Source organism: Galleria mellonella, unplaced genomic scaffold, assembly GCF_026898425.1.
Source record: "Galleria mellonella isolate WM207_F2 unplaced genomic scaffold, CSIRO_AGI_GalMel_v1 utg213, whole genome shotgun sequence".
Classification (NCBI taxonomy): Eukaryota; Metazoa; Arthropoda; class Insecta; order Lepidoptera; family Pyralidae; genus Galleria; species Galleria mellonella.
This window is the reverse complement of record NW_026442039.1, coordinates 2,994,019-3,020,123: the sequence shown is the minus strand read 5'-3', so window position 1 is coordinate 3,020,123 and position 26,105 is coordinate 2,994,019. Positions and strand designations below refer to the sequence as shown.

Here is a 26,105-nt window from a genome sequence, read left to right as displayed (position 1 = left end):
CGTTTTCAGCATGTTGCTTTTTTTAATTTGCTGATAATGAAAATTGCACTTCCTGCGCTAACATGGCGTCAATGAGAGATGAAAGGTGTGGGTCAAACGGCAGGTCATTTAGCGCATAGTGATGAATTCACCTAGAATTAAGCATAATGGGTTCCAGGGGAGAACACAAAGAGGTCGACCGGACATGGTTTTTTTTTCTAGCAATGGGGCTACTAGTCCAAATTACTAATAATTCCTTCTCCCCATACACGTCGCCTACTTGGCCGATATATTTGCACGTTCGTTTAGGGCGGCCCCTATAAACATTTCCATTCATTCGTGTTCGGTAAATTTACTTATTTATTTATACTTTATTATACATCAATTTAGAATTTATTTTGAATAAAGATGCACAACACATCAACAGGCGAGCTTAACTTTGTAAGAGTTCTCTTCCTTCAAGTCCTAAGTGAAAAAGAGTTTTAATTAAACAGAAACAGTATGGTTGTTTCTAATAAGAAATAATAGATATGCGTACCTAAAATACAAACTAATATATTCTTTATAATTTATAATTATTTCGTAATTCTTCTTTCATCCGTCCTCTCCAAATGTTTGGCCATTCTGAATGTCCATTATTATAAAATTATGTGTGAATAGTCCGTTCTGGTTAGCACGTGACACGCGCCTATAAAGTATTCCGCACTCGCGTATATTCGTTGCGAGTGGAGATAATCATGTGACAAAGTTTATTGTCAGTTAGATAACTCGGCCAGTCACATGAGTTTAAGGGAAAGTAGTATTATTTTAAACCGAACTAAAAAAAGTAGAAGGTTCTTAATTCAGTTCAATATTTTTTTTGTATGTTTGTCACTTTGGAACCCCGTCAGTTATAAATTGATTTGGAAAGTACTTTTTTTATATGAAAGGATATAGAAATTTCTTCAGATTAGTCTCATAAGAAATTTTATCAAAATCATTTTAGTATTTTGGCACAATTAAAGACGATGTTTTTTTTTGTGGAATTATATCTATACATTAATATGTACATTTTTTTTATATAACCTAGTATATATATTCTTTACTATAAGTGAATGTCCAGATGCATATAAATTAATAAATATCTATTTTACCATAACCATTGAGTACTTGTGTTCTATTCAAGCTAGGAGTTTGGTGTACGAATAAGTTTTTCGTTCGTGTTTTACTTTTTTTTGTACTGGTGCTTTGTTCCCTTAGTCGTCTCCTACGACACCTTAGACATGAAAAATGCGGTTATATATTGTTATTCGGTTACAATAAAGAAGAATCCTGTGCTCTTTAATAATATAATCTTTAATATTGTATCTCTATTATTTACTAATATTGTAAACATCGATTAGAGACTGTTCTTTTTATTACTTGTACTAATATAAAGAGAAAATTTGATATTTTCTACGTGTGTTAGTTTGTAATGAATACAGGGAAAAATTACTTAACCGATTTCAAAAATTTTCTCACCTGTAATAAGCTATAGTATCAGAGAGTAATATATACTATAGGTATATTATTTACAACCTACCCGTGCGAAGCAGAGGCGGATTGCTGGTATTTTTTAATGCAATTGTTTCATACTTAATACAATACTTACTATTGTATAAATGTTTTACATTGGTGCACTCTATCGACTAGTATCGACACCCTTAATTTAAGGCAAGACTGCTTTACTTTGCATCTTCTGTCGCCTGTATAACGGATTGTGTTCTGAAGAACTCTTCAATATGATGCCTACAGCCACCTTTCACTATCATATCGCTCGCCATCATCAGGGATACCTTCCTCACACCTTAGAACTAGAATGGTCACGCAAAGTGCGGTTTCAGAGGAGCTTCCTCCCGCGAACACTCAGGTTATGGAATGATCTTCCTACAGAGGTTTCCCTAGAGACCTCTGGCATGGGGTTTTATGGTCATTTTATGGTTTCTTAAGGATCGGCACCGCGCGCGTGACATACTTGGTGTTAGATGCGATTATAGGCTACGGTAACCCTATTTACTATCAGACGGGCCCTATGCTTGTTTGTCACTATAGTAGTATATAAAAAAAACTCTTCTTCCCCTTAAACTAGGTACGTAACAAATAATTAATCACGATTTTACAAACAGCAACGTAACAAAGATTATTTCTGTTCACTCTCTTTTTCTGGATTATATCCAACGCTTTGGCGATTAATGACTTAGTTATATAAAAACATGTTTAACATTTTGGCTCTTTCGGAACTTGTTAATTATGAAAGACGTGTTGAATGAAAATTATCTATTCCCCCCACTGACTGACCCAAGTTATTTTTATAGGACTCGTACCAAGTGTTTGTTAATTTTGTCATTTTTCGCGTAAAACAGCATTAGATGTTCCGCTCGGAGCGTTGAACAAATATCGCACGAATTATCGTGGTACATAGATGTATACTTTTTGGCAAACTATTTTCATTTGCAATATTTACATGCTCACGTGATTTGTATTTTTGAATGGACTGACGTTAACAACGTTAACAAATAACTGGAAGTGATTACGTAAATAAACCGCGTGGATGGATTATCCAGCTAATAATAAAAATCCGATGGATGTAGGAACTTGGCATACCTGTCGTTCGCCATTTTGGCGGCCACTCACAAAACTGTGTTTAATCCAATGGGGGCTTTATTATAGGAAACATATTTATTTAGTCAAGATTCTTAACATGTCTTCGATGTATTGAAGACTAGTCTTCACCTGCGACTTCGTACGCGTGACCAGGATTTGTTTACTGACCGGGATAAAAAATAGCCTATATCCTTTTTAATCCATATAGTATTACGCTATTAAATTGCATAAGCTGTTTAAGGCGCTATAAAGTGACAAACAAACTCCCTTTCAAATTTATAATATTAGTAGGGATTAAATGTATATAAATTAATTTTAGCAATATTGAAAAGGTGTCTTTAAAGATTTCAAGAAATTCTGTGTTCTTCCTAAGCTGAATTATTTTTTTATGAAATAAATTTATTTAATAAATTTAATTTACTTGACATCATAAGTTTAGTAACATAAACATATGATGTGAAATAAATACATACATACATAAAAATACAACTATATTTGATTGATTAGAGATAGATAGATAGATAATCTTTATTCCAGTAATAATATTACAAAAAATCAACAATAAAAAGAAAAAAAAACAATTTTGATGGTAATAGGAGCCGCCTCAGCTGTTGCTATATTATGCACAGCTCTAGCGAGATATACCTACCTATAATGCGCTAAATTTTCAGGCGGTTAACTCCCCTTAACTCCTTTACCTTTAGCATGTGTGCGGGTCGACAAAACCTATTTCCCGGATGGGAGACTCAACACGCTTAATGAAAAACACATAAAACATTACAACCAAAACTAAAAATAATAAACTCTGAATAAATTATCGCACTTGACAATAACAGTATCATAAAGAATTTAAAAAAAATTACTCTGTCACGGTCAATCTTTATACAATTTTTATGTATGTAAAAATTATTTCTCTTGATAATAAAGGTACTGAAGCCACAGACATGTAATTATCAGTAATGTTTGTGATATTAAATCGATGATGAAAATAGGCTTTAAGCACTATAAATTACCCAAATATTGCCGGTAATAACTGCTATATAACCCATCAGATTATTGATTCAGACATCAACGTGAAATGAACTAAAAGCAGAAGATATAATTTGCTTTAAAAGCATAGTTTAATATGAAATCTGGTTTAAACTCTGACTATTTATGGAAAATTAATGTGTATATTAACCCTTGAACCCTCATATCTTAGAGCCTAGTTAGTCCCGTACTACGGGGTTTTAGAAATGTTGTCTTCCACGAACACTCTGGTTATGGAATGAGCTTCCTGTCGAGGTTTTTCCTAGAGGCTACAGCATGGGGTTTTTCGAAAAAGAGGTTTGGTTTCTTCAAGGTTGACAACGCGCGCGTAATATCCCTGATATTGTAGGCGTTTGTAGGCTGCGGTAACTGCTTATCATCTGATGGGTTGTATGTCTCTTTGTCACCTCAGTGGTATAAAAAAAATAATGCGAACTTTTAATATTAAAATATTACACATAAGGATAAGAAATTTTCTTTTTTTTTAATTGTTATTTTATTTGTTTCAGTTTCATCAGCACATTATTGACCCATGTTCTGACATACCATCTCGGCTGGGTCACCACCGTCAGTCCTTACGATACAGTCGACCTACAAACGCAATTGTCACGGTCATCTGAACCCCGAAGATGTTACAACGCCTTATGGGCTCAGCTAAACGATCTTTGTGGCAGTATAGGTTTCCCGCCACGGGCAGCTAGAACTATTATAAGTGGCACCACCAACTCTCAATTTGTAAAAAGGCTGTTAATAGTATTAACTTACTTCGTGCGTTGTGGTGATGTTAAAAGAAATGAATTCCAGTTTGATAGTTGCGTGCTGGACGAATGCAAAGTTGTTAGTGTAAATGCTGAAAGTTTAGATTCAACAAAGGATACCAGTCAAGTTGACAAACTTGGAGAGAATGTTTCCAAAGACAGTCTGAAAGTGCCGTCGGTGAATACTCAGAATAGTGATAGTAGTGTCAGTACTCTAGTGGCTAGTCAGACCAGTATCAAGCGGTCGTCCACTCTAGCCAACATTGGTCAAAAGCTCTCTACTAGTTTAGACTTTGCTGCAGAAGACTGTAGTTCAACAAGTGTGAAAACGACATCAGGTGTGTTACGAAGGAACCCTACGATGCTAATGTCGCTGCGGGCCTCCTCGGATTCTAGTCTAAATTCTTCTAATCCAGAGGAACCTGAAGTAGATGAGAAAGTAGTTTTTGTATTGGGCGAAGATGAACAGCTAGTGGGGCTTAAGAATAAATCGAGTGATGGGAAGAGCGTTAAGAAGTCGTCAAAAGTACATAATGAACCAATCAATTTGGAAATTGACGAAAAAGAGGAAGTTAATGCCAAAGATAGTTCTAAATATGAAAAGGATACGGAGAGCCCATCGAAGTGCTGCGGGCAAACGTTCCAAAATTCCAAACCAATTAAACATTCCGGTTTTAAATTCGAGTTCGATAAGTACCCTCAAATAGTCACTAATTATATGAAGAGCAAAAATTTAGAGATATTAGATAGACACTATATCGGCAAACCGGGGAATTTGAAGTTGGACAATTTCCAGTTTGACCCAACAATAGTACCTCCGATTCAAGAGGAAAGATGTGAGACTTGTTACAAATGTCAGTTAATGGAGTCGATGCTACAGACGCCGACTAACGCGTCTGAAATGGAGTACATGAACGATATCCCACGACAGTCGGAGCCGCAGTTCGCTAAAGAGACGGTAGTAAATGACGTTGATACGCGGAGTGAGGTGCCGCCAGTGAATTATGTTAGAAAACGGGTAGAAAACACGCTAGTGGTGAACCCGGTAGACACGAAAAACGTATGTGAAGAAAAACAAGAAGTAAAGAAGATAACCAGAGTGAAAGAGAAAGATAAAGTGTCAGAAGTGAAACGGGTTATAGAGTTCCCATTGCCGTCAGTGCGGTTACGATCGCAGCCGGACCGATCGAGGGCAGGGTTCGACGCTTCTCTACTTGGTGGAGTCACAGACCATTATGTACCTGATTTAATTTTACAAGGTAATATTAATTTATTCAATAATTATTAGAATTTAAATGTGGAATCCTAATATTATAAATGCGAAAATAAATTTGTCTGTTATACAGACAAATTGATTTTGACAGCTTAATGATTTAACCACTTGATATTTGGTACACACACTTATTTGGAATGAAAAAGGATATAGGATTCTTATTCTGGTTAATAATTTTTTTAATTTCTTTGAGAAGTATAGCTTTCAGTTGGAGTAATGTCTATTAATTAAAGTATTTTTAGGATCAATTCAAAAGCACTAAAGATTAAAGGTAATAATCAAAATTTTGCATAGTTATAATTATAATGACCCTTCTCACAAGATGGAATGATGACTTCAAATACATTGCAGGGAGTCAGTGGATGCAGGTGGCTCGGGACCGTTCTTTATGGGAGTCTATAGCAGAAGCCTAGGTTTAGCAGTGGACAGATAATGGCTGAGATGATTACGATGAAATATTTTTTTGCTGTTGTATTAATAGGTATTTATTATTTATATTCAATATATTCATATTTTAGGAACAATCACAAAATCAAACACGTGGGAGACAGAGTTACGGCGAGATTTGGATCTGACCGCGTACCTGAACAAAATTAAAGAGTCACCGCTTCAAACTGTTGCTATTATAGGAGATATTAGTAAATGGTAAGCAAGAAATATTGATCATATTATTTTATTATAAATTTACTGGCACCACGAATGTTTTCAGTAATGTTTTGTTTGTTTATGTCATGTGAAGTCGCATCACATACATGTTCAAAAATGGCAATATGATAAACTCATGGTGAAACTAGTTTGTTTCTGGCTGCAATCTATTTTTTGTGTATTACCAAAATTATTGTTTAAACTTTAAAGGAATTATAAAATATTGACGATTAATTTTAATAAATTACATGAGGCATGAATATTTATTTCCAAATAATAAGGAACATGTTTGATAATTGATTAGCGATGTTCATGTAGCACACAATTCTGACCAATGTCAATAAAAATTACCTTCATGGCATATATGGTAGAACATTAAGTTTGTGTTACAATTGTTCAATTTTGAATGTTAGTTGTGCCAGTATACTAAGAAAATTATGTGAAAACTATATTGTGTTCTGAGGAATTGTTTGAAATGATGCCCACAACCACTTTTTGTTATCTGGGGGAAAAGGGATTGTTAGTAATGGAGACTGAGAATCCCATTGCTAGCAATATACTCAACCAGGTCGACCTCCTCGCAGTTCCCCCTGGAAACTATCATGGTTAATTCCTGATGAATTCATCATGATGGGCTAACTGGCCTGTTTTCATTCTCATCTATCACCCTTCACTGGTGCTCCGCCAGCGGATCCCGTTAGCGCAGTTACTATTCCATTTTCACCCATCAAAAAAACTTTTTGTTATCGCACTGCTCGTCATTGACACGGAATTTATCCTCACGCGAATCGAATCTTGAATCTAAATGGCACGTACAGTGCGGTTATAAAGGAATTTTTTCGCGAACGCTCAGACTGTGGAATGAGCTCTTTGCTGAGGTTTTCCCTAGAGACTACAGTATGAGGATCTTAAAAAAGGGTATATTAAGATTTCCTTAGAGTCGCACGGACACTTCTAGTGTTGCAGGCGTCCATAGGCTACAGTGATCGTTTACCATCAGATGGGCTTTATGCTTATTGGCTACATAATACATAAAAAAATATTTTTCTATGTTTAGAGAACATTGTCTGGATCCATGAACAATCATAGAACGTTTTTTTTTATATGTCATCGTAACGTATTTTTTTATCATACTATAGAAGCCTTTAACATATTCGTGCTATTACAGGGAAGTCCGCGTCGTGGGACGGGAGTGCGGCACGGGCGGCATGTCGTCGCTAGTGGGCGCCATGTTGGATGCGTTGCCTGCCATGCACCGCGCCAGGGTGCCCGCGCATCAGGTATCATCTTCATCACCATAAAATAATTACTTTAAATGAGTCTCGTCCCTTTGGACTATTCGCTAATTGATCAGCCGGCTTCTTTATTATTAAAGAAATTTATTTTGAGATATGTCAAAGACATGGCCTGGAATAGAGCTGGTTGGAGAATACATGAATTATTTGCATTGACAAGAAAGTCTTAAATTAAAAAAATAAATCGATGTGTTCTATTGGAAAAAGACATTAAGTTATCTCTATATTATAACAGCCTCTGGCCACGATTAGTGCGTCATACAATGAAATTAATGCCAAATTACCTGAAATTAATATAGTGCATGATAATTCAAATTCCTACAGGAATAAATCGCTGAAACACTTTGTACAATAATCTAATAAATAAATATATATATATATATATATATTTAATATTTTTTAATTGAATTCACTTATAATCGTATTTTCTGATATTGCTCACAACTTAGGTTACATGTTTATTTTTATAATTAATAACGCAACTTTTAAAATATTTGTATTCTAGTGTTATTTAATTCATTATAATTGTTACTTCATTTTCTCGCACTGTATAACTATGTTAAAGTAAATGCTGTGAATACCTATAATAGGTATGTGCATTAATATTGTATTATATTTCATGTTTGTTATACCTATATGTTATAATGCAATATGCTGTTGGTGTTCCTTAAATAAATATATAAATAGTTGTCTGGCTATGTCTAAATCAAGTAGTAATGCTACTGTCTATCAGTTACGCGTGTATAGCTATTTAAATTTAGAGGATGCGATATAGTAGTAAATTTACTTAAAGACAATACCGTTGTTTTTTAAAATAACCCGAATAACGGGACCCACAGGAACCATAATGAATTCTGTTTTTTACATCTATCAGCAATACTCACCATATAACTATCCGCCAGTCTATTTGCTCTTTCCATTAAAATAATCCAATAAGTACAGATAATATTTATTTATTTATTTTTACCATTATATATTTGTTTCAGTGTCTAACATTCTTGGAGGGGAAGCTACGAGAGTTCTGCGTTCTGTCGAAAACCCTAGCCGACATGCTGATGTCAACTGACTTTTGTGACATTGCTACGCTCACGAAATCATTGAATATAGATGTGAACGACGTCCCTCTGTTACTGGCTGTGGCCACCACTCATACACCGCAGGTCGCCGCTCGATACGGCGTCAGCTATAGATAACAATACAGTAATTAATTAAAGCCTATTTAAAATAGTATAATCAAGTAGAATCGATTGTATCATTTCTCACTTATAATTCGGAGGGTCTACCATGAATTGTTTTCCGAAATTTTGAGGCCGAACATAATACATACCGTTTAAAATATATTAAAAATGTTAAAATACGAACGAAATATTAAGCTCCGTTATTAGGTCGATTTCGCTATGAATAAAACACGAAATTGAGTCAAAAAATTCGGAATTTCATTTCATGGTAGCCCCAGGTTTTTTATAAATCAACTGCACGCACCATCTCACAAATTTCATTGGATTCTAAGGAGTAATTTTTTTCTACATTTTGTAAAGAAAGATAATTAATTCAATTGTATTATAATGCCAGATGGGTAGTTAGAAGTATTTGTCGAATATAACACTCAATATGACAAAGTTCCATCGGTTTGGAGTGTGTACAATTTGAAATGAAATCTGTCTGATGAAACGTGTCACAAAATCAATTTATTATTAGCAATGTTTCAAACATTTACAAAAAGCAGATAGTATGTATCGTCGGAACACCGCGATTATATGGTTTTAAGATGTATAAATATTTACATTAGTACAAAATTTGTAGAATGGTTACATGTTACCCATACCAGTGCATGGTACAGTGGTATTTATTCTGAATCAGATTTTTGAATATCCGTATAAATAACGCATGGCATGTTCGGCGACGGTTACCACTTTTTCATCAGGTGGGCCGTCAGCTTATTTGCCATTCTAAGTTGCATAAAAAATTTCATAAACACCATCGTAGTGCCGCTGGTGTATGTTCGTTGGCTTCCATATTACTAAAATAGAAATCTTCCGTAACTAGTGCTGAAAGAATCTAACGATAGATACGTTATCGCTTCCGCATTCATAAGATAGACCGAGACAACCATATCTGGCCTTTTGTTTCTCACGCATACGCTAATTCAAACGTATCTGCCGGTAGATTAGTTTGTTTTTTCGAATAGAGGGGCATGACAATATAATACGTGCAACTGTTTACGTGAAATTGAATATCCAAATGTCCAAATATATTCACATTTTTTAATATTTATAATATTAGTGAAATAGTTTGGATTTTTTTTGCATGATCTAGGTACAATTGTAATTTCGTTTGTCGAAATGTTTATAATCATCGGAAAAGTATGGATCTGTGATTACTAATTTGTATGTTCGTGTGATTTGCAGCAACTGATTGTGATAGCCTGCGAACTGTTTTGGTATGCTGTTTTATTGTAATTATTTATAGTTTTATAGTATTTTATGGCCTAAACATTGTGATAGTCATTATAAAACGAACAATGGAGGGTTAGCTTAATTTGTTATGTGCCTAGAATGTAAATTTCCGTATTCGATTAGTGTTTATACTTTTCTCTTTAAATATAATTCATATTTATTCATTTTACTTATACAAATAGTACGTATATTAGCGGGAAATACGTGTCCGATTTTATTAAAAAAAAACCCACGCGAAGCTGGGGCGGGTCGCTAGTCTTTTATATTTTTATTTTTCTTGAAGCAACTTAAAAAAGTTCATCTTTAATGATATTTTGTTTTTAGCTTTAATTGACCAATTAATGCTAATTTTCCATATGCGAAGAGCATACGGAAAATTAGCAGTAATTGGTTTATTCAAATGTACCTTTTATCCTTTTTAGATTGACACTAAACTTTGATGCTTCTTATGATATTTTTTTTAAAGATATTTGAGCAATATTTAAACATCGAACTAGGAATTATACAAACTAGGCACGCTTTATAATAATGTATAAAAATGTTATTATTTGTATAATATAAATATAAAATTTTTAGTCCCCAATATTTTATAATTGAAACCCACTACATATGTACCTCCTACATTTGTTTCAACAAGTATAAAAAGGTTATAAGTAATAATTATGTACAATTCATAAGTTATCACATTATAAAATAATAACTTTTATACTTTTATCAATTATAATTAATAAATTATTTTTTTCATATTGAATATGTATTTTATTATATTAATTGTAGTTCATATTTTTTTTATACTACTTAGAATGGCAAACAAGCTGACGGCCCACCTGATGGAAAGTGGTAACCGTCGCCTATAGACATGGCTAGTACCATGGACATAACAGAGTATACTGTTTCGCCCATGATACTCATGCATTGCCATTTCTGAGGACTCAGGTGTTATTCCTCTGTACCCTGTAAATTCACGCCATATCCCACCCTTGAAACCGAAACACAGCCATGCAAACACAACTGCTTCACGCTTGAAACACGAATGGGACATAGGTACCCAAGCAAACGACTTTTGTACAAAGTCTCCCTCTGGATCTAATAAAAATCAAATTTTGTTTATATAATAAACATGTCTTTTTTAAATACACAATCGGGACTTAACGCGATGTAAAAGCTTTTACAGGTAAACAGTATCTACACAATTGACGTCGAAACGTCGGCAATAAAGTAGCAGGTATGTAAGTACTATTTACCTGCAAAAGCTTTTACATCGCGTCAAAACCCGATTGTGTATTTAAAATAGATGTAAACAACGCGAAAGTTTAAAATTAATTACACGATGTTTGTACGTGGGAAATTATAAAAAAAAATTAGAAGTTCCAACAATATAATAGATGCCGAAACAATAATTTTAGATATTTTGCCTATTTATCTGTATATTTGTTTATGGAACATGTAAAAACCACTGCACCAAATTTAATGCAGTTTTCATAGATGTACCCCTGAAGGTCTAAATTAAAATCTGATATCTGTATTATTTTAATACGCCATTTAGAAGTGGTATATTTAATTGGTTTTCCTACTTCTGAAAGCCACGCGTATGAAATAACGAGCAAAACGCCAGTGTTTAATATAATATTACATACCAGATACACATATATATATATATGTGAATATACCGTGAAGCAGTCATGCAAACATAACTGCTTCATGGTAGAAACACATCAAGTTATGAAAGAAAAGGAAGTAAGAGATGTACGTAAAGATAGAGGCCGTTGACACTCGGTTTTAAATACCTACCCCGTAAGGGACTTAGCGCGAAGATAAATATATAAAGTCGTTCACTTATATAAATTTAGGAGTACATGGTCTAATCGACAATAATTACTTGATTATAGAACTATAGACGTAGTATCTCAATACAAATGTTTGCTAAACACTGTCCAATTTTGACGTTAGCTTCATACTCACCGTGAAGAAGAATTTCGGATGAAGGAGAAAGAGTGGCGGGGCAATTGCCCCCTAGTGAGGAAAGTTGGTAGGAATAAGTGGAACTGGCATATTAAATGTGGGCAAGACACATTTTGCAACGTCCGGCAAAACTCCTCTTATAGGGAAGGCTTATGTTCAGCACAGTTAACGACTGAAATGATGATGATGATGATGATGATGAAGACATTTTTAGAAGCTCTTGATGGTGCAAACGTTATTAAAAAATGTGTGATTCTTTGTTTAAAAAGAGAACGGCAATCCGCGCGGAGTGTGGTCTTTTACACAACGAGGCCGTTGCTGGTGATCCGTCGCCCATGCTTTACGTCGCCGCGCAGTCGTAATACTAGTCAAAAAACTAGAAACATAGTTTAATAAATTCCGGTTATGTAATTATAACTATTTAATACACAAATATTATATAAAATGATTATGTTTAAAAACCAATATTGATTCACTTTAAAAAGCGCAGAACTGAAAAAATAATACCTTTGAATGACATTGAATGATATTTCCAATATGTTTGTTTACATTATTCAACGTGGTTTGCCCCATTCAATTTGAAAGGCTGAAGTGAACCGTGTAATTTCGCTCTGTCATCTTCCCTTTTACTATCTCGGATGACTTATATTTTCTCGGGCGGACATAAGGCTCCATTGTCATTGGTCTAGATAACAATAGGGGGTAAAAAAAAGTATATTAATAACATTGCGCACGTAGGACACTCGAGGTAATTAGAACCTTGTGCGTCCCGAGCTCCCATTAGTGATATTACCTTCACAGAAAGCTAATATTTTATGAAAGCATCTCTCATTCCGCTCTCCCGTGTCGGATGCATTAGTTATGGCGCGAGATTATTATATTAGCTACTTACTTAATTACATATTTTATTTTACTTTCATTTTGAATTTTACTCTTTTACCTAAGACCAAAAAGTGAGCTAAGCATTTATAAATGTTCAACAATTAAATATACAGCTAGTAATTGACGTGTGACAGAAATCCCGTGTGGTCCCGGCATAGAATAGGTCACCCTTTCCTTTTCCGTGGGCGTCGTAAGAGGCGACTAAGGGATCTTAACGGTAGAGGGATGGGCAGCAGTTTCCCTCTTAAAAAATCTCCATAAGCTTAACTGCGGTTACCAAACTCTCCGAAACTCCTAATCCATTACCATTCTCCGGTTCCGAAACTCATAATCTGAATCTTTATTCTTTCTTCTTACACCACTTCACAATCTGGCTTTATCAAACTCTTTCACCATCCAAGCTTCACGTCTCTGGAATGCAATGACCTAAGGTATCCGACAGTTCCCAAATAAATTCATGTTCAAAAGCCCATGCTCACCTTATGAACTCATTACAATAATAACAGATAGTCATCATCTTTTATAGTTTATAAATTATTTACATTTTATATATATATATATATATATATTCCTTTATATTTATTTATGTATATTATAATTATCATTTTGTGTTATTGTATATATATATTATTTATTGTGTATAGGTATACATTATTATTTGTTATTTTCTTTACTTCTCCCAATAATGAAGTATCGCGCTCGTGATTCACTGTTCGTTAAAGGTTAAGGTAGAGAATGCTTCTAGCCTTTTGTACACTAGTTTAGTCACTATAGTTATTTAAATAAAAATAAAATGAAAACATTTTGTGTGATTGAGTAACAGACGATCAAAGATCTTTACATAATTTCAGATAGGCAATATTAGCTTTTGCCATCGAAGAATCTTTTGTAGTTGGAATATACGAATAAAAACAGAATGTCCAATTCGGTGCAGTAGTTTTTACGCAATGCAATACGTAATAGAACAAACAGAGACAGAAAAATTCTATAAGTTATTGTATTGGTTTCTACTGTTTTTATTAGAGACATCACCTAAAATCTAAATAGTTACGATTTTATGTATAGATTTGGATGAAATTATGTATGTAGAATCTAACTAGGTATGTAATGGACAATTTACTTAATTGAAACGATTTTATGGCACAAAACTTTATAGTTAGCAGCATAGTGCCATAAACTACACCGACTGAAGTTTACGACGTTTTTACGCTTTTGTTACTGTACAATTTGCGGGTAAGATGCAAGAGATCTCCTATTGTAATGTATGTGTATGATTTCATATTATATACATTACAAATCCTTACCAATATTGTAAATGAGAATGTGCGTTTGTTTGTTTATTTGTCACCTCTTAGCATTTTAACGGTTTACGTTAATGAGAAAGCCACATATTGACATTATCTTAAAAAAAATGAATATATTCATATCTGCTTTACATCGTCTTAGAAAAAATCAGTCATCAAAAAACTGCTCTTGTGGCATACCATAGACTTGTTTCCTCCATTCTGAGATATGGCCTAATATGTGGAAATTCCGTTTCAATAAATTGTTCTTTTATAATATAAAAAAGAAATGTATTCGTGCAATTTATGGGGTAGGTCTTTTTGAATCTTGTAGGGCGTTTTAAAAAAATCGTATTATAATATTATGTGGAGTAAGATTATATGTATGTCTATTACATATATCATCATCATATCAGCCTTTAACTGTCCACTGCTGAACATAAGCCCCCTTGGGGGGGTTTTGCCAGTAGTTGCCACGCTTGGTAGGCGGATTGTCAACCGCAGTTAGGTTTTGAAGAAGTTTTAAGAGGGACGCTGCTGCCCATCCCTCGTCCTCCCTTAGTCGCCTCTTACGCCACTCATGGGTGGCTTATTCTATGCCAAGACCACACGGCCATTATATATAAATATATATGCAATGTTTTAATAGTAAGTAAATATGAACTTATTTTCTGCTGTAGAACTATCATTCTCAACTATCAACAATTCTAATCCTTTAAGCATTTCAAATGTTGATTGTTTGCGAACCCTCAGTGAGATACATTTATGACAGTATTATAGATATTATAGGTACATTTTCATGTTCTACTTATTTAACTTAAGAAACATCATGACTTTACAATGACAACAACAGGTAACTCACCTTTATCATTTATTCCATTCACTGTCCACTTTTGAAGATAGGAAGAACTTCCTTACGAACAGAGATGCAAGATATCTAATCATAATAAATAAAATTCACTCTGAAATTATCACTGACAAGCATGATAAAATAAAAATAAAGCCTCCTGTTTTCAGAATGGGCGTCCCTTATCAAACGAATAAAGGTTTTCATAACTTGGAATACGAATTTTCGTGTTAGGCCGACCGAATTATTTACATATTATCATGCGAATTTTAATTACGTCTCGTTTAAAAGTGAGTGAGCTTTGAGTAACTGTCACATCAGCTATAAGTACTAACAATTCTGTGAAACGGTTTTCTTATTTGATTTTACGGATTTTTTTGGTATTATATTGAATGTAAGAATAGAGTAATGTAGAACTAAAATATATAATCTTCTGATTTTCTAATGTATGTAATCTCATAAGGCAGAACAGAAATAAGAACGAGTAAGATATAAATATAAAAAGGAATTACGTTTGTATGAGAAAAAATGTGTAGTAGGTTATAATAAAACATCGGAAATTATACTTTCCCGTTTCTCCTGCATTATAGAGTTGAAGTTTAACTCATGATTTGACGGCAAGCTATCTGTTATGAGTTGATTGTAGTACATTTATTTATATACAGTGGTGAAATTTCTATATTTTAGTTTCTCCCATTCTTTCAGTTAAGTATCTACCTTTTACGAAAAAGTGTGCTTTATTATTAAACAATATTATACTTATGTATAATATTGTTTTTCACGATTTAGTATCATTAAGTAGAAAAATCTAGATAAAATTAACATTCAATTACTTGTATATCTGCTTGGTACTGCTTGGTTTTTTTTTAATTTTACCTTTTTTATTGTTTTTTTTTCGTATGAAGATGCCCAGCGGTAACCATATCAATAGTAAAGTCTGTGATATTACCAAAACCAAAGTAATGTAAGAAGTCCAAAAGTAAGTGCTTATTTCAAATAAAAAGTTGGAGGAAAAAACAAGTTCTAAAAAAAAAAAAACTACTGAACTTTTGTACAATACATAATAGTGATGTCGAAATTGATAGAAAAATAACTTAGACTTATTCAAGCTTTTATTGGTATTTCTATTCCTATTAATTCAAAGTTAAAAATTAGTAAGGTTTAGAAAATGAAAAATATAAAAAGCTCGTTTATCAATCAAGCAATCTTGATGAAATGTAAAGTGTAAAAAGATACTGTGTGGATATAGTAATTATAGGCTGCTATCGATACAATATGTAGAGCGTCAAGAGTATAATATTTCGTTGTGAAATATATAGTCATATTTACCTTGGTATATAAAAATTCCCTATCACGAATTTCGTTCACGTTTATCTTTGACACCATTCAACCGATTTTCCTCGAATTTTGTAAATATGTATTGTTTGCTCCAATTTGAGAAATAGGATATTATTAATCTTGATAAGTGACAGTAGGGGCAAAATAACTAGAGGTGGGTCAGCTAGAAGCTCAATAATACTTTTATGTGTATAGTTTTATATTTTGTATAATTTAGATAGAATAATCTGGTAATATCTTTTTTTTATTTTAGGTTTGTATGTACCGTATTGATTAGTAGGACTCTAAAATAAATAAATTAAAATGTGTATAGTCTTTACCCTCGTCTTCGGGCTTGTGAGCGAGATATATTGGTTAACCAGGACATAGAGTAAGTAGTCTATGTCTTTCTTCATTCTAGATAATATGCCAAATTTCGTGACGATTGGTTGAGCCGTTAAAGTGCGAAGAGGTAACAAACAAACAAACAAACTCACTTTCAGATTTTTAATATAATATTAGTAAAGATCTTTTATCGTGTGTACCCCGGCATAGAATCTGGTGTCGTAAGAGGTGACGAAGGGACGACGAGGAATGGACATCAGCGTCCCTCTTAAAACATCTCTAAAAGCCTAATTGCAATTGCCAACCCGCCTGCCAAGTGTGACAACTACTGGCAAAACTCCCCTTATGGGGAAGGCTAATGTTCAGCAGTGGACAGTTAACTGCTGAAATAATAATAATAAAGGATCTTTAAATATATATTTTAAGAGTAGGTATTATCTACTAGTAGTTTTACATTATGTCCATTATATTTTAGATTTAGCGAGGAGGAGTTAGGGAGAAAGGTAAGCTAATCGCCATCAAAAGAAAGGCGTCATTATTATAATTCTTTATTAACAAATATTAAAACAGAGGTAGGTTTACTTTGAAAGAATTTTGAGGCAACTGCTTAAACTCGGTTTAGCTTCGTATAAAAATTTTAAGTCTCTACAACTTTCAGTGCTAATTTCCAACTCTCGTTAAAAGTTGCTCGTTTGATTTTGTAAATGTAAAGTTTTATGCGGTAACTCGACTTAGCTTCAGGCTGTAAGTACGCAGTGAGAATACTTTTATTATAAGAATAATAAATTGGGTAGAAGTGATATAGATTTACAATTTTATTTACGAATGCCTAATGCCGTCAAAATGTAACCGTCTTCCTTTCAGAGCTCGCGTAGGTGAGAAGGGTTGTCACAAATTCAATCGTATCTCAATTGCGACACACTTTGCAAAAGAGTGGCACCCATATTTTCACTGTAATGTCGGTTGCTTACGAGCCCTGACTAATTAAATACTAAATTCACAAGAGTGTCGGTTCTACCTGAATATTTATTCTCATGCTTTTGTAATATGCCTGTTCAACTACGCTCCAGCGAGGAACATTACGTCCATAACGACCGGCTCTAAATCTTTATAGAGTTTCACTTTTAATAAGTTCCTCCACATCTACTCTTGTCTACCTGCAACATTATATCAGATAAGTACGTACATAAAGTTATAAATGGTATAGAAGGAAAGAGTGTGCAACAATGTTATGTTGAAAGTAAAATTTTAATTCTTATTCATAAAATATGTATAAATCAATTTTGACCCTTGATGTGTTTTATAAATGAGGAAGTCGTTAAAGTAACCCCTTAATTCTAATTTAAACAAAGTTTAAGTACACCAATATTGGCATTTTATTCCGCTTTTATTTGATCACAATAAATGATTAATTATGCTATTAATTACGCATTAATAATAAATTAAAGTTTCGATTAGTCAAAAGTTTTTTTAATAAATTTGGACAAATGAACATTACTGTACATAATACTTATAGGCATAATGCCTATTATTATTATGTATAATTGAAGGGAGTATTCCACCAGTGTTCTACCACGTAGTGATTACCTGTTTAGTCTTCAGGATGAAGTCGAAACAGTGAAAATTTTATAGCCGTTTTTGAATTTTTAACTCTTAACATTTCTATCTTGATATGTTATATAACATCGGTACATTCTTACCCTTATATTAATAAAAACGTCAAACCTTTCATAAACCTGTTTTAGTCATTGAACTTTCTTTCTTTCTTTTAAATTAAATCCCCAATTTGAAAGAAAGTGACAAAACATTGTTATAGTTAAAGTAGATAAGTGGAAGGTTTTAGCTTTTAGGACTAAGGGGGTTATTTTTACATATTCCTAACTTATATATTTCTAATCCTAAAGATTTTTATTTACTGATTAATTGATTAGAGTTATGTTAAATATGGTTCAATTCTACTACCTTTAATATTAGTGCGACTACCAATACTCTAAGAATGATTACTATTATTATTACTAGAAGTTCTACAACCTTCATTATAAGCCATCAATCTCCGATTGCCATTTCGTAAAACTTAATTCTAGTTCAGTAATAGATTTCGATTTAATCCTGTATAGATGTTTCCTATCGCTACACACAATATTGAATCAATAGCAATCAGTTTATCGTGTACTTACACGTACTTAGTATAGATAATATACGAGTACATTTACAATAGCATTAGAATAGTTCCACCGCGACCTACTTAATCGGATTTCAAACCAATTTCACTTAGCTGGCAGGTAATTCTTAGAGTAGGTAATGAAATATTTTGCTATAAATATAAAAGTGAACAGTTCAGTAGCAGTTTTATTGTTCAGAGATGTAAGACTACTAGAGTTTATGATCTGGAAAGAAAGAAATTAATTTTTGTAGTTCTTTTGTAGAACTTTGTAATAACATTGTAACTAACTTGTTGTCATCAGATCGATTGATACTTTTATTTTTCTCAGTGCATTGCCGATAGAATTATAGCGTCAATCTAAATAGATTTAAAGTATATTAAATAATATACTTTAAACATAAAATTACTGTCTTAATATCGTATATTATTTCTGTCACCTGCACAATATTGAATCCTAAAGTAACCCATAATTAATTATCTATTGAGTATATATATCCGTAAATATGGAATAGAAGCAAGTGAGTACTACAAAACTTGTATGCATGATCTATGACAGTGATACTATCATAGGTTATACAGGTCATAGCAGAAAACTAGTATTTTTTTTCTAATAGGGCTAGGTTATACACTGGATGGTGGCCTTTTCGTGTTGCTGTGGCACATACATGTATAATCTTTCTTTTTTCCATAATGTTGTTGAGAAAACTATGATTTCTTTGTTTCCTTTTGTAAGGTTTTATATGTGTGTTCTGGTATAAAAAAAATCAAGACAGCTCCAATATACTAAGAAGGTATTCGCCGAAATTTCTACAGACAAACAATGGGTTTGCACGATTCTCCGAATGGTCAGATTATGCGATAAGCTCGAGAGACTTTCCCAGGAGGTTGTGTGGTTGTTGAAAAAAAGTATAAAAGTATGTTCGGACACCAATGCACGGCGTCCGTTTACACAGACAGGGCGAGGGATGAATTTTCTATTTATTTCATTTTTTTGTAGAGTTTTTTGTAATATGAAAATGTTCGAACATTTTCATATAATTTATAATAATAATAAGTTGAGGTATCTACGTGTTTATACTCGTTGTATGGTTTGTTTATTTGTCATCTAAATGGTAAAGAAACACATTGTTTTTTTTTACCTTTCAACCAATTAAGGAGTGCCCTGCAAGGCACGAGACTTCTAAAATAGAAGGAGCAGGGAGAGGAGAAGAAGTCTTGTCTTGTTGGTCAGGAGGCTAAGTATAGAGTTTTATTTAGTTTTCCTTCTCTTATGTCGCCTCTTAGTACTTTCTTGGGTTGAAAAGGGATGGTTACACGTGGTAATTGACATGGTAATATGAATTGTTTTTGAGCTTATTATTAAGGTAAAATTTAAAAAGAAGAATCACTAAATCTTTTATAATAATATAATAAAACAGTAATTAGACATTGTCTTACATGGAAGATATTATATTTGAGGAAAATTGTTATGAAGGCTCCTTAATAATAGTAGTAGAGATCTTAACAACATTTATAATACATTTTGCCTGTCTGTGTGTTTGTTCCGATATCATGTAAAAACTTTTGCACTAAATTAGATGCTGTTTTCACAGTTGTACTCCCGAAGATCTAACTTAACATCTGATGAATGTATCATTTTCATATGCCATTTAAAAGTGGCCTATTTGATTAGTTTTTCTATATTAGAAATCCACGCAAACGAATTAGTGAGTAAAAAGAAAGTAAATGTAAAAAAAAATAGATATTTCCGTAATCTTACCTCGTAATTTTTTTCTGTTGTATGTATGCTGTTAAGTATGTGTATGTATGTATGTATGTTATGTATATATTTAATTGTGTATATATTATATATGTATGTGTATATATGTATGTATGTATCTATATATGTTTGTATATGATAATATTTATATAATAGTGCGCCACCTACTCTTTGTCTTTTTCTCAATGTCCTCTACCCAAAGGTTGTCTGGAAGAGATTGCTTAGCGATAAGGCCGCCTTTTGTATCACTTCTCATTAACATTTACTGTATTTGTTATTTCTCTTTTTACTTGGTGCAATAAAGTGTAAATAAATAAATAAATAAATAATAAGCTTCCAGGATAGCAAACCCAACAAGTTGCTAGTTAAAAAAGATACGTCGCTTTGTCTCTGTAAAGACCATATTCTGCGGAGTTCCACAAGAAACAGCTATATAAATTATTCACTGTTAGTCCGTGCACGTAGCTGCTGTCATTTAGGGCGTCCACATACGAGTACATTGTAATACTTTACGTGATATGTTTAATGGAAAGCCACAATTGCCACTTGAAACTGCGCTTCGTGTGAACAAAGTGACATTGTAGGTTAATGCAATCTAAAGATTAAACGCACTTGTCGTATAGAATATTGCTAGGGATGTCTTTGTTTATTTTAGGTGCGAGTATTTTTGTTTTATTTCAAATTATAAAACAAAAATACTTGTATTTAAAATAAAATTAATTTTGTTTCGTGAAAAAATATCGAATTCAGTCATGGAAAAACTATTTATTTTGATTTAAAAACTAAACTAGAAGTATTAAACCGATTGTGATACAATTTCAGATAAAAATAATTTACAGAGTCGATTTATAAATGAATTCTTAGGTAACAAACATAAATGATATATAAAAAAATCTCCTCTTTTTTGAAGTCTGTTGAAAACTACAAATAATCTAATGGAAAGTGGCAAATCAAAAGATATGAACATTATGGATATCTCAAAAAATCATCATGGTATGTCATTACTTATGATTAAGATGTCATGTCACTGTACCTTGTTTCGGTGTATTTCATTACTATACTCCACCTTTTAAATTGAAACACATGCGTACAATGTCTTATCTTTAAGATTTTAATATCAAAATAAATAAATAAATATTATAAATATAAATTTGTAAAATTGTTTAGATATTCGTTAATCAATAACACTTGAATCGCTACATGAAGTTAAGTGAGATTTGGTACACAAATGTTTTTAGATCCGAAGTAATATATACCTAAAAGATTATTCTTTAAACAAAAAATGTTCAGTTATACTGAGACTATGTATAACTCTCCTAAAAATAACGATTGGTGGTAAGTATGTAGAAGTCCAACTACGTCTTTGAATGCTTGCAATTCATAAAAGTCAACAGGTCGCTTTCTAAGTGCTATAAAGACAAATTCTTTTACAAAAAACATAGCTCGCGGTGTCGCCGTTGAAAGGAAATGAAACTTAAGAAGAGCTTACCGGCGATGCGACCGCACTTTGTCGACGTTTGATTTAGAAAGTTTCATGTTATTTTAGTTTGTAGCATTATTTATTTACTAGCTAGGTAAAAAATATTTGTATCAAGTTCTGTTAAGGGAATGAAAGAAAAGTTAATGTAGAGAGTAATTGAATCGATACAACAACATAACCTTCAAGAAAAGATCATATTCCTTTTTAAAAGACCGGTAGCATACCTGCAACGCCGTTCGTGTTGTTGGTGATCATGGATGGCGGTAGTCACTTACCATCAGGTGAGCCGCATGCTCGTTTGCCCCCTGTGTTGTAAAAAAAAAAATGTTAAGTAAAAAACATTAAGATTTAGTGACTATATTATGGTTTTAAGTTATTGTTTTATTTTTCTCTTCAATAAATTATTTTTGAGATTGCTTATAACAATTTTGTCAAAATTTTGTTTCACAATAAAGAACGGTCAAGCTTACAAACTGACCGTTTAATCAAGCTTTTACATATATAACCTATTCACATACTCACGTTACATAAATGCCTTGTTAAAGTCGACATGTAATTATAATAATTTCGTTTATTCAACCTCTAGGTTAGCTCAAATTATTATCTTCCCAAATGGAGTCTTAGTTCTTATCTCTTAACACAAGTCCCATTTTACCCGAGTTTATTAATTAAATTAATTAAAATTCCCTCAGGCACCAGGCAGTTTGTTGAACTTGGAGTACCCAAAGGTTGAGTTGACGTAGCGTAACTTGTTGATATAATCATGTACCTATGCATACGTTTATGATGAAATACTTGACACATTTTTTTTAATAACAAAGCGATTACAAATTCTTGAAAAATAATGAATGGATTTTTATTTAAAGCTTATTTTAAAGAAAGTTGTCGGACTTAGTTTGGGGATAAATATAGAATTTACTAAATTTTTTTGAAAAACAAATGAAAAATATATATAATAAATATATTAATTAGATTTGTACACATGTATTTATTTAAAGATATTTTAAAATGTGTTACTCTGTAATTGGGAATCTTAAATACTTAAGAGCTTTCATTACTTTCGCTTACTGAAATGAGATCACATCGCAATTATTTGTCAATATTCAAAAACAATTGAACAATTTTCAATGATTTCGATTGGTTTTTTAAAAAGTGCTCCACTAGCAAACTAAAATTTTAATCATAGAATACATTGCATATAAATTTACTGCAAAAAGCAAACGCCTACTTTATATTTTGCTTCGGAATTTTCCAATACATTTTAGCAAACAAAATCCAAATTTTTAGTGCCAGCTTAATATGAATATCTTTTCAGTTTTAGAACACTTTTTAAATTGTTTTTAATTGTTTTTGAAAATTGATAAATAATTGACACTTTGTTATGAACGTTTTTAATAGTAGATGACAGGTTGAAAATTAAAAGTATTATTCCTTGTCTATGTATATATATAACGGAATATTAACGATAACTGTGTTTTGCTGTTTCCGAGAATTGTTTTGACTTCATTCGGAAGCCTTCAAGTGGATTCTTGTGTTATATGTATTGTATTGTATTGTAAAATCTTTATTGTACATAATTCATGTTGAACACTGATAAATGATTTAATATACAATGGCGGACTTATCCCATAAAGGGATCTCTTACAGTCAACCTTTAAGAAGCTAAAAGAAAACTGTAGAATGTATAATATGTATACATTGTGTACTAACATGTAATTGTAGAATATATAGGTAATAACCGTACAATTAAAGATAAACTAAACAATACCCAGTAAAAAATAGAATATATAATACAATAAAAACAGCTCTATATACCTACATATGTAAATAATAAAAGTACATGAATAATAATATAACACTAATACATAAATAAATAAAAACTTACACACATAAATACATATATATACATACATACACGCATACACACACACACACACACACACACACACACACACGCACACGCACACGCACACGTACACGCACATGCACACGCACACGCACACGTACACGCACACGCACACGTACACGCACACGCACACGCACACGCACACGCACACGCACACGCACACATACATATATATATATATATATATATACATATATAAACTCATACATACACATACATATATACATAATTGGCATAGCTTTGAGTATTAAAACAAGGCAAATCTATAATGAAGTCATTACTGCATCTCAGACGAACATCAATTTCACCAAATTTGAACCTTTCCTGAAGGTAATGTGGACATGTTGGATTAAAAAGGATATTGAAAAGAAGAGTAAGAATGTGGACATTTCTCCGTAGCCTGATAGGAAGCCACTTCAGTTGACTGCGATAACTAGATATGTGGTCGAACTTTAGAAGGTTATAGATGTATCTAATACATTGATTTTGCAGTCGCTTAAGTTTATCAACAAGCCCCTGTGTGGAATCTAGGTAGGCAACATCAGCATAGTCTAGAAGAGGAAGAAGAAGAGATTGAGCCAGTAACAGTCTACTTCCTAAAGGAAGGAAGTTCTGCATTCATCACTACATTCCTTAAAGCGCCTGCTTTGCGTGGATTTTTCGACTTACTTCACTTATATGAGGACCCCATGAAAGTGTCTGGTCTATAACAATTCCCAAATTTTTAACAGTAGTGGAATATGGGATTATTTTTCCGTCATAAATAACGTTGGGAACTGTTAAATACCGAAGTTTAGCAATAAAATGAGAACTACCTATAATGACCGCTGTATATATATATATTTGATAAAAAAAAAAATTACCATAAGTTTAAAAAATAATAATATTCCCTTTTTGGAAACAAAACACAGTCGGTTCGAACAACAGTGATAAGGTAAATTCATAAGGTAAATGGGATATTTTTTCGATAGAATAGCTAAAACAAAACTAAGATTACGTTTTAACCACTTAGACGTGAAGGTAAATAAACCTAAAACGCTGTCAAACCTCTTATTTTTACGTGAAGCACTTTACTGCAACGTCGGTGTCAACATCGAGTTATATCTACATCTACTTCACATCTCGTGTGTATTATTCTCGCTAACAAAGCGCTGCTCTTCAAGAGAGCATACTTCCGAGAACTCGCTTCCACCTCAAGTAAAAGTAAAGCTAGTAAAATCCAGTAGCGACATATTAATACCTACTTTTCACAAGGTAAAAGGCAGGCCAGTTTAGAAGGTTTATATATTATATATTGATATATACGACGAAACCTTCATAGAAGTAGATACAAAATTTTTTTTTCTCTTAAACCTGAAAATGACCTAAGACTTCATTTTAATGGATATTATATGCATATAAATTAGATTTAATCAAAAGTTATTTTATTTCTTTGATATGAAACGGCCTTTTTTAAAATCAAATAAAATATAATAAAACATCTTTAAGTATTGTTCTATCTACATTTCTTCATGTTAGGTTTGAATTTATTTCAGTACAATGTACGCGAGACAGTATACATCATCTTCAATTTAGAGAGTTGGATACGTATGCTGACACGTAATACCTTTTTGCTAACACCTTCAAGTACATAAATAAAATTGGCTGTGACGAAATAAAATACGACCTTAGATGTTACGCCATTGTTTAAAATAACATCTGATGTTCATAGTATATTTAGAACATAAAAATTACCAATGTTCCAAGAGGAGGAGATCCTCAATTCGTTTTTATTTTTGCGTGATATTATGTTATTAATTTATAAAAATTTTTTGCAATCAATAAGATTAATTCTTACGTAGATTTTATAATAATATTATAACTATTGAACTTGCCGATTACTTTATAAAATAAATTAATGTATTTACATATTTCGTCATTTATATGTGTGTGTGTATTGTTACGGATAAAGTAGCTGTTTTTATAAGAAGTAGAATTTACTTGTGGTAAATACAATTTAATTTTATCTAACCACTACACGACAGTACCTTGTTATAGCTTCTAGTAGATAAATAGTATACAAAATTGGACGTGACAAGATAAGATAGAGTAATATTAAATTAA

At 32.5% G+C, this 26,105-nt stretch overlaps 1 protein-coding gene across 3 annotated transcripts in view; it reads left to right on the top strand.

Annotated features, from left to right (window-relative positions):
• Positions 1-10,731, top strand: part of LOC113511895 (folliculin-interacting protein 2) — a 31,196-nt gene extending 20,465 nt beyond the window's left edge. For 2 of the 3 annotated variants that reach the window (XM_031913455.2, XM_031913456.2), the window contains 4 exons: positions 4,140-5,647; positions 6,180-6,306; positions 7,475-7,586; positions 8,588-10,731. In XM_031913455.2, coding sequence (XP_031769315.2) covers positions 4,140-5,647; positions 6,180-6,306; positions 7,475-7,586; positions 8,588-8,794 — 1,954 coding nt within the window. In that variant the 3' untranslated portion in view covers positions 8,795-10,731. The remainder of the gene's footprint in view (positions 1-4,139; positions 5,648-6,179; positions 6,307-7,474; positions 7,587-8,587) is intronic. The other variant, XM_052894553.1, reaches the window with a different exon arrangement.
• The last annotated feature ends 15,374 nt before the right edge of the window (positions 10,732-26,105 follow it).